This window comes from Fulmarus glacialis, unplaced genomic scaffold (assembly GCF_000690835.1).
Source record: "Fulmarus glacialis isolate BGI_N327 unplaced genomic scaffold, ASM69083v1 scaffold44001, whole genome shotgun sequence".
NCBI classification, from domain to species: Eukaryota; Metazoa; Chordata; class Aves; order Procellariiformes; family Procellariidae; genus Fulmarus; species Fulmarus glacialis.
In genome coordinates this window covers 8,989-19,871 of record NW_009191677.1, presented here as the reverse complement: position 1 = coordinate 19,871, position 10,883 = coordinate 8,989, and the positions used below count along the sequence as shown (strand labels likewise).

General features: G+C 40.6%; 1 protein-coding gene across 1 annotated transcript; it reads right to left on the bottom strand.

The window, feature by feature from the left end:
* Positions 1-421: 421 nt before the first annotated feature.
* On the bottom strand, positions 422-10,405 carry LOC104083335 (V-type proton ATPase catalytic subunit A-like; the record flags this gene model as incomplete). Its single annotated transcript, XM_009586785.1, has 7 exons — positions 10,307-10,405; positions 6,698-6,792; positions 4,763-4,891; positions 2,997-3,211; positions 2,129-2,266; positions 1,468-1,619; positions 422-642 (listed from the first exon to the last, which is right to left on the bottom strand). Coding segments are annotated over exons 2-7 (937 nt in total), but the record flags the coding sequence as incomplete, so codon positions are not given.
* Positions 10,406-10,883: the final 478 nt, after the last annotated feature.

Here is a 10,883-nt window from a genome sequence, read left to right as displayed (position 1 = left end):
TTTTTTTTTTTTCCCCCCCTTTTTTTTTTAAACCCAGGCATTTTCTACTTCCTTCAGAAGGTATTCCAAAGCCTAACATGTCAGACTAGCATCTGGTAACTGTTTGTACCACCACCCTGCACCCCGTAAATAGAGATGCTGCATTTGCTATGCATGGTTAAGTTAGAAAAGTTAGAGACATTACCAGTGAAAGGTAAGGTGCTTACAACTGTGCTAAATTACACCCTGTCATTCATTTTGGCTTTATTTTAAACAAGCTAGAAGGTAAACCCAAAAACTGGTCTAGATGTTTATTGAGGGGCCACTGAAATCATTCTTGAACGAGCCAAAAGGGATTTCTGCTACTACAGCCAGAACTTACACCAGGGAGGTAAGAAGATAATTTCAAGTCACTCTACCAATATGATATTTTATTCAATACCAGCACAATAGCAAGTCTTCCCAAGAAGGTTTACTCTCCATGAATTCTCCATACTAACCTCAGGGAAATCTCTCAGTACTTCAGACATTTCATTTCCTCGTTCTCCACAGCCTACATAAATGATGACATCACTGTTGGAGTATTTTGAGAGAGACTGTGAGATCACAGTCTTCCCACAACCGAATGCCCCGGGAATCGCTGTTGTACCCCCTTGTACACACCTGAGTAAAGAAAAAGGACTTTGATTTGCAGGGAACTCAAAACCAGCTCTTTCCCATCTTAGAATATGTTTTCCAATAAAACTCCCTAATTAAAAGCAGAGTGACAAGAGTCACATTCAGTGTTCTGAGTGAGAAGCACAGAGGTATTTCACTAAACCAAAAGACTGAGGGAATAAACTATCCTTTTCTTCTACTGCCCTTGAAGTTCATGAGTTATGCTGGTACAACAGCTAGACTTTCAGGCTTGCAGCGTAGCAGTTTTCACAGCTGGAAGCACCGATGGAATGCAAATGCTAAGAAAAGAACAACTGTACTTAGCTGTGCATTATAAGAATAAGCAGCACAATATTTTAGGACCAAAATTACTGAATTCAGTGTCTTGGAAGTTAGCTGCTTAAACGAGCATTTTGCATTTGAGTACAACAGTTTTCGTAAGTGGTGACCCCAAAACCATTGGGAACTATACATCCTCAAGACCATGGAAAGAGATGCAACTTATGTGTTCAAATAGAGGTATCAAGCGTGAAAGTTCTACCCTTTCTGTAGGTTTGGTGTGATTATGTTAAGTTTATGCTTGTCCATTCTTTTCTAGATTAATGCACTAGAACTATCTTGTTAAACTTATCTTCCTTTTTCCACTAGTAGGTTCTCCTGCCAAATATAGAAATATGAGGAATTCAGTTAAATATTTTTTGAGATTATGCTGTGATACATAGTGAAAGCTTGCGGTCTGTTCACCCTTAAAAAAAATTTAAGGCCTCCTCCCTTTGCTTCCCCCTAAAAGAAAGATTTCTTACATGCTAGAAAATAAAAGGTAGTACTTACGGGAAGAGGGCATCCAGGACCCGTTGGCCAGTTAATAAAGGATGATTGGCTGGTAACTTCTCAGTAACAGGACGGACTTGACGTACAGGCCAGACCTGGACCATAGTGAACTTCTCCTTCACACCTTCAAACTCCAGCTCTAAGACAACATCCTAACACACATCACCAGACATCTGAAGTAAGGAAACAGCTGCGCACTGGACCAGCACACAAATTCTCATCTCAACTACTCTGCACAGCTAGGTCTTTGATACCACCACAGATTTCTCCAAACCTCAACACGCTACCATCCCCTCCCGAGGGAAGGCTCTTTCCCATATTTACAATGCTACTGAGGGGGAAAAAGTGCAAGATGAAGCTTTAATTAAAAACATGCTTCTGAAGAGCAACTGAATTTTACATATTCATAAGATACTGTAGATCCCCACAGAGGTCAGCAAACACGGCATACTGAAGTGCCACTGGAAAGCCATATACATAGAACGTAAACGCACAAGATAATCATATAAACCCTGCAGGCAGGGTAGCAGAAGTGATCATGAAGTCAGACAAACTGTTGCATGAAACACTTTTTAGTTGGCATCATGCAGAACAGAAAGATTCCATCAATCTCATGAAAGAGACATGGAATACAACAGCAACTGCTGTTTGGGAGACTTACTGAAGTGTCATAGTTTCCCGGCGGAGCAATGTATGTAACTGTACCCCTGTTCCGTGGGGGCAGCATGATTTTGTGTTTGATAAGCGAGTTTTCATTCACTACACCATAAATATCTCCACCAGTGATGTGGCTGCCAACCTAAAATCAGAACAGGTCTATTAGTCATAAGTGAGAACTCCAGTTTTAAAAAAGAACCTTGACAAAGAACTGTATAAAATAACTATAGCTTTAAGTCTAGCACTGTGATTATTCCCTTTATAAATGCCTTGTTACAGCACAGTAGCCAATTTACATAACTCATTACACTAACACCACATTGCTAGCAACACTATCTGGGTTCAGGTGCCCTTTTAAGGCACAGACAGTAGCAATTACTGACTGATACAAGGAATTTTCATTTCTTTTATACCTCTCAGTTTAATGTGTTGAGCAGAGAGAGGATAGCATATGTTAACCCACAGGGTTGGAAAAAAGAAGATGCCAAGGGCTAAAGCAGTGACAGTTTCCAGCTCTTAGGCTATCTTCACCATTCACGAAATGTGTGCTACAGTTATTCTTTTTGCTCAAGTAACTTTTTGCTCCTGCTAATGCTTAGTGCAATTCCACTAAGCTCTTTATAGTTCTGTAAATACATTAAAACTTTGCAAGTTTCTCATATGCAGCAGCAACACACAGTAAGTCACATTAAGTAAGTTTTGCTGATCCCCAACTAGTCTCATTCATCACTACCGCCTCCTAGCACTCCTTTTTACAAACTTAATACAGCATTAACCATAGCTCCCAGCAGTCATAGCCTTGGCGCTCTGCTCTGGCTCCAAGCTCTGGGGATAGAGAAGCAAGACGGGAAGACAGGCTTGTCAGAACCTACCCGCAGATTTTTGGAGGGTGTGAAGTCCCATTTGACATCTCGGCTCAAAGCTGACACGTTGACACCTCTAGGGATATAGATACTTTTGGTCAGAGTGCTGATGTCCGAGAGAGGCCTCTGGATACCATCAAAAATAGCTCCCATAATGCCAGGCCCTAGTTCCACTGACAGGGGTTTGCCAGTACGGAGTACAGGATCTCCTACAGAGACACCAGCTAAAGATTTGCTGAGGAAAAGTTCTTCCAGAGAAAGGGAAAGAAACAGGGCAGAAGGCATCACATTCACAACATCATACTGTAAAACCACCTTTCTGACTTTAAGGTAATATTTTTATTACTATATTACGCATCACCATTTGAGAAGCATGTAGACTTTACATTAAACTCAAGCTGAAATTGCTAAAGCAACAAAGTTGCTCATCCTCCAGAGAGGCAAAGTAAGGGTAAATATTCTGCTTTACTATCATTAGTTCAAGTCAACTATATGGATGAGTTTACTGGAGTGCCAGGCAGCAGGATGACGAAATGTCAGGCATTTCTTAAATCTTCAAACCTAGAAAACAGGTTTGATTGTTAAAGTCAGGCAATGTTATGAAATATATAATTTTTCGCTTCAGAATTTGTTAGAGAGCACAACTGTTTTGACCTTGAACCTTGCACAGCCTTTTTGACAGCAATCTAATTTTAAAGGGAGTTTGTCCAAGACCAGCATTATTTCCCTCCTCTCCGATATCAAGTTGTCCAGTCTATGCACTATCTAAGCTCCAAAGATGCGCAATGGACTTCTCTGCAAAGGGCCAGCAGTTTGGCAAAAGGCCCTGCTAGAATACAAAAGAAACCCCCAAAACCCTAAGCAAGACTCAAGAGATTAAATGCAAGTTGACTTCAGAGAGCCCTGTGACAGAGCCCTCTCATCAGGAACCTAAGAGTAAACTATACTCAAACCTGTTCCATGTACTGACAGAAGGCTACTAGATATTACAATGATGATGCCATCTAAAACGACAAACTATTAGGTATAGACAGGACCTAGTCACCAGTTCACCATCCAGCTCCTCAGAACAAAGCTTTGGGAGCCAGCACAGGCTTTTTCCTAGCCTCTACAGATACACAGAGCCAACTCTTAAGTTTAAAAGAATATGAGGAAAAAAAAGAAGGTCTGGCTTTAAGTTTTGTAACTTCTTTTCTGACATTCTCTCATATATGCGTAATAGAAAATACATTTTAAGTTAACTACATTTTAGAATACATGCTGCGTCCTAGCTGTACCAAGATTCTGTAAGCACGTTGCAGAAGCAAAAACGTAATCTATTACATCTGGCAAAATACTCTGCCCAGAAGGCAGCATCCTGCCCACTTTACATTTCCATTTAAGTGTTATACAAACATAGTTTTCAAAAGCAAAGAAAAAACGCAACAAATACTGCTTGGCAGTTTTGCCATTTATGGTTGACATCTGTCAAACAATTTCCTTAATAAGGAGCTGTAATATTTATATTAAAATGAACTTAAATTCTAAGATACTCATAATTTTACTTCCACATAAAATCAAAAAGGTTCTCCTTGGTACACAGCCAAGCAAGATAAGATTTACCTCAAAACCATCAGAATTTACAAAAGATGTGCAGAACAGATGTTTCTCCCTGCCAGCATCAGAAGTACCAAGCGCTGGTCCCAGTCAGCTTTGTTCATCTTCTTCACCCTAGTCACCACTGTGTTCTGGACCGCGCAGTCTGGCAGGCCCAGAGGGATCAGTGAAAAGGATACATGTTTCTTCATACACCTGGACAGTTGCCAAATCACCTTCCAGTCGGATAATCTCCCCCACCAATTCACTGTGGCCTACTCGTACCAGCTCGTACATAGCGGCACCTGCCATGTTGCACGCCGTGACCACTGTAGAAGACAGACACATAGGTGAGTATTTTTCCTGCAGCTCAGGAAATTTACTCATCAGAAGTTAGTAAGGGCTGCACAGCATAAGCCTGGTATTCACCCAGATCAGAAGCATATTCTTGATTTCACAAAAGGGATAACTTGGCTGTCACAAATCCTGATATTTCTAGTTTAAAAGCCAAAAGAAAAAGTTTCCTTGCACTTTTCACACTGTTCCTTTATGCCCAATTAGAAGACACTATCAGAATGTAGTAGTTCACAGACAATTAATGCCATTATTTCTCTTATCTATCTTGACAGATGGCAAATGTTTAGGGTTTTAGAGACACAGTGAACTTTGACAGACATGTTACATAGGCACTTCTTTTCAGTCAGCTGGGCCACATTCACATCTGACTAAATAAAAAATGTACAAAAAAATGGCAAAAGCTCACCTGATACCTAGTAGTTACATAAACCTGTGGTTGGGGACCAGCATTTTCAAGCCACTCAAACTTCTGTTTACCTTGGGAGCATCTGGATGCTAACATAACAAACTACTTCCATGCATAGATCAAGCCAAGGCACCTGCTGAAGGCAATACATACCCTTGTATCTGGAGTGGCAGATGCCTACAAAGCTTTTAAGGAAGCACTATTTTGATCTTTTACTTTGTAGAAAAGTGATGTATATCTTGAGCCATTTAAATTAACTTTCAACAGATGAAGACTATTTTACAGCACATTTTGGGCCTGAAACCTACTGTTTTGAGTTAGCTTTCAGCAGGTCATACATGAGGCTTAGCTGCTTTAGGACAAAATTTATCATGTCTTTAATATTATAATATCAATCTTGCACACAGGTTCATGTATTTACGCAAAAATACATTTTCCACTTCTCAGGAAAGAAAGCTGTATCAGTTTAAAACTGTTTTTAAGGACCACTTCTGTAGATAAGGAATTGACAGTTAAAGAACAGGCATTTATTTAGGTAGACACAAGCCAAGAGAGTTTCTCATTCATCGAATAAGCTGCATTAACAAAAATACATGTTATTCTTCTGTTCTCACATTCCCATCCTTTCCTTCATCTTTTGAAGAGAATGCAGGAAGGAGCAGAAAAGCCGGTAGAGTCTGCACTTATTCAAAAGCTGTGACCATCAGAGCCTAAAGAAACTATTTAAGCTGATTAAGAAGGGGGAAGAGTCCTCCTCCTCCCAGTTGCACTACCACCACACTCTGCCACCTTCTCTGACCCTTGCAGCTCCTCGCTGAGCTCCTCCAGCCCACGGTGCTGTAACACAGAAGAGCTTGACACTGGCAAGGGACCGAGTATTCCGGAGAGCACAGGGTCAAACTGCATTTCAGTGAGAATGGACTATGCATCTCTCACCCTTTTAGAGAAGCTTAATACACAGCCAACCAACATAAAGCCGACCATGTGGCTTTATCTCATCCAGAAAGTGTACTGCCTTTTGTTTTTATTATTATTATTATTAATCATCCTGCTTTTGCTCATTACATCTTTAAATAAGATTAATTAGCAGTAACATCTTGTTAGTGTGTTTCTTAGTATTTTATCAGACTAAGTCAGTGATCCTTCTTTAAAAAGCCTCCCCAAAAAAAAGAAAGAAAAAAAGGCCCACCCAGAGCTCTGCTATACTTCTCTACTTCACTTCCAAGTTCACTCCCCCAAAAAAAGAAAAAGCCCCACCCAGAGCTCTACTGTACTTCTCTGCTTCACTTCCAAGTTCACTTCCAAGTGAACAAGATTAACAAGACATTACATGAAACAGAACCTATGATTTCCTTTACAAAATAATACCTACCGGGTCCCGAGACTCCATGGACATAGCCAACAAAAGCCTCTCTGTCCTCATCACGGATTTTGGGTAGCTTGGAGAATTCCATTTTGCCTGTTCAACTGTACAGAAGGGAAAAAGAAAAGAGTCCGTTCTGAAGAATACACGCATGTAGTAAGTTCTTCCTCTTCCTCCCCTCTGCTCTCCCCTTGTTTCCAGCTAGAAAGAATTCTGAAATGAAGAATTCTGAACTCACATAGCCTGAAGCAACCTTGACCACACTGATTTTAAAGCTATAAAAAGTTACAAAGTAACTCATTTAAACAAACAAAAGAACTAACATCCCCTATTGCAGAAACACAGGAGTGGAACATCACTCCATAATATGCTCCCCAAAACACTGCTGAGTGAAACAGTTACACTCCAAAAATGCCGAAACACCGCTGGACTATTTTCAAGCCCAATAACAGGATATTTAAACAATGGAGAATCTCTTCTGTCTTCCATATCTCATCTAGCCTCCTTCAAAACACGGAATTTTCCATTATTCTGAGTGAGCAAGGGAATGTTCTGGGACTGCTTTACTGCCACCAGTCTCTAAAAGGCAGTAATACAAATATTAATTGTGAAAATTCTGTTTTTGCTATCTCAGGCTGCTGAATCAGAGTGTTCAGAGGAAGAAACATACATTTTCACGAGCACACAAACATGCGAGTGCTCTTTATATGCCTCACAGCTAGGTATTATGCAGTCTTGCTCTCAGTGAAACTCATGGAGCATTATAGAAGAATTGTGTTGAATAATGGCCAAAAAAACCAACTTGCCACAGTGAAACATTGACATCTCTTGCCAGTAACTGTTTAGAGAATCTAAACAACCAGCACAGGAAAAGCTGTTTTAGAAACAGACCTCCTTGATCCAGGTTTGTCCTGTAATCAACAGTTGGGCTGTCCTGCTTCTGGTGCTGCTAAGAGTATTTAATGGTTTTGCTTTGTCAGCCCTTATCATGCTTTGCGTTACCTTGGAAACTGATCAGTGTTAGAGAACTGTAAGGCAATTCTCTACCCATTTCTGCTGTATTGACACATTTATGATACAGGACTGGTGAAAGGTGTGGTATGGCAATCCCAGCATACAATGCTCTCTGCGTACCAACAGGGCCTATCCAGCAAAAGTTCATGGTTCGGTGATATGAATCATGTGAGGCATCATGTGTTGACACTCACAGTCCTTGCAAGAAGCTTAACCTAACCTGGCATCATCTGCAAGGCAGCAAATACAGAGGCATATTTGGGCTTGAAAAATCTGCCTCGAGTACAATGAGGAAGACAACTACATTGCCACTCCTTCCACTATCATTAAAGAATGCTTTTCTGCCTGTTCTTCAGGAGCAGTAGGTAGCCGACATCTGCTCTTCTTAAAATCTTATGACTGTTTTCCAGCTTTTTAATACTATACTACAAATCCTCTGCCCTTCAGCCTCTTCACCAGTCTAAATGTTTTAAATCGGTGGCTCTGCTCTGTAAGAAAAGGATCTCCAATGATTCCAAAGTCTTATTCATCCTGAATGAATAGCTTCTTCCAGGCTCCACGTCCTGCTGGAGTGGATTGTGTAACATGGCTACCACTGAATCATTTCACAACAGCCACCCCAACAGTTGATCATGACTCAGTCACCACCAGCCTGGAGTGGAACTGCTAACTGCACTTGAGCTCGAAGGCCAAGTCAGATATCTGTTAGATCCCTCCACTCTCCATAATGATAGTTTACCCCTTAAAGCTGCCTGTTGCTTAGGCCCAGAAGACAATTTTAATTTCACTGCTTATTTCTCAAAAGTCTCCTCTGACAAATGGCAGAGGGGAGGCCCTCGCAAAGCAATCTGCAGTTCCTGAGCACCTGCTAAGAGCTGGTTCTGATCAGGCTACCTACCTCTTTTTTTTTTTTACTTTTAATAATTAAAACCATTGCAAAACTCAAGCACAATTACTGTTCGTACTGAAAAAAACAGCTGGTCTTATAAATCCACCCAAAACATTTACTTCAACATACCATGATACAGAACAATCTCTAGAGGCCTACTACCAAAATCTTCTATAGAAGCACTATAAAGAAAGAGCTGAACCAAATTCTCATAACTGAATTAGTGATGCTGTTTGGCAATTAGACAGTACAGAGTTCCATATGAAAAAGTCAATTTACAAAGGCAAGGAAAAGCAGGAAGAACACTGGCCAGTTTCAATTTAAATTAACTTTTCTTCGTATCCAAAACCTCCAGGTCAACTGACCGCCACTTGAAGCGACTGTTTATCTTTTAGAGACCCAAATAAGAACCTCAGAACAGTCATTCTGCAGTTAAAGCAGCATCCTGACACCCAGCACCTGCCTCTCTTGTTCCTGTGGCTGCTCTGCTCCCTCTCTCTTCCTACAGCCACCTTCCCCACTTACCGGCCAAGCCAACTAGAAGGGAATGGGATTCCTCTGCTAGGCCACCTAGCAACACACCAATAAACCCTGTCTTTGTCCTGATCTTTAGCATCTGCACCAATTGCTTTTACACACATATCTATTAAATATTCCAAGTGTAAAAGATGCAGTGAATTCCTCCTCACCTTTCTTTTTTTCATCTCCTATACGCCTCCAAACAAAGCACACACAGTCTAAAAAGCCAGTGCTCACCCAGCCAAGCTGACCTCTTTTTTAAGGGGTGACACACCTTTTAACATTAAATACAAATTAAAAAAAAAAAAAATGCTGTTATTTCTCTCTGCATAGTTGTCTTGTGCTTGTGTATTAGCATTACAGGTTTTCATTTTAGATGGAAAAGTCCTTGAGGGCAGAAATGTTGCCTTACCTACCTACACTGTTAAATGTCTTCATTTTTAATACTCAGCTAAAATGAAATTCCCTAAAGCACATCAGAATTTGCTAAACATAACATTATGTGTGTGCAAGCAGCATGTACTTACCCCAGAAGCCATGGTAGCTAGCCATTTTAGAAATCTACCGAGTTCCTACAGCCTTTCATAGGCCTCTCGCCAACACAGGTTATTAGGCACTATATGCAATCCACTCCTACAAAACTCACTAGCACACCTACACAGGGTATTAGCTTAATTTTAATTCCCTTATGAGCAAAGATGCATCTTGTATTCTTTACAATTTATAAACAGGAATCTTCCTCATCTTAAGCAGTTCAACAATTGATTTTAAACATGCTCTTAAGCTCTAACATGGTCATATTCTGCCTAACAGTGCCAGAAATCAAAATATTATTTGCTGCAGAACCATCTCTGACTGAAAGGTGATTTATTAAAGTAATTTTATAGTAATAATTAAATAAGAAAGGGCCAATGATCTGAGTTTTCTATCTGGATTTCTCCCCAGCACAGCAATTTGGCTACACAGTAGCCCCAAAAATGTAACCATCCCGCTCATAATGCCAGAGAAACATGTTTTCTATTACTGTTCCCCGGTTTTGCTTCAAACATTTGATCAGTCCCTGAATTTACACGATGAACTGCCTTACCACAAAGATCTCTTCAAAATTAAGATTCCAGTGAGATTTTTAGAAGGAGCCTTCTTTTGGCAAGGACAAAAAGCCATGACTATTTTATCATATAAACACAGATTCTTACCTTATTTTGCAGAAACAGGGACTAACAAAAATCCACAGGCCCAATGAAGCAAAGCCAGAATTCAGCAGTTAAGCACCACCACTTAGGAAATAATTGTCCTTCTGGTGCCCCTACACAGAAGGATGAGAAAGCCTGCTGCAGAGGGGAAAGAAATTTCTGACACACAGCAGAGGCATAACCACCTGACTTGATGAGTCATCAGTCTCTCTCTCTCTCCTGAATGCCGCAATAGCAAATCAAGCTACCTAGAGCCCAGCTGAACTCCCATCTGTGCCCTCCTTACTGCACAGGACCAAGCATAAGAAATTAAAAGAAGCATTCAGCATGCATATAAACTACCTCCTACAAAGCCAATAATCCCAATGTCCCAAGTGGTGCATGCTACTACATAAAAATCCTTGAGAGAGAGATGCATGCTTTCTGCTGGAACCAGTTTACCTACCAGCCCTCCCGTGTAATATATCCATGTGAGAGCCTGTTCTGTTCTGGAACAGCTTAACAGAACAACCGTTTAACAACAGACCGCACAGGGAGGTGCTGAAGACACTGCAATACTAATTGCTTGAGTATGTAGAAC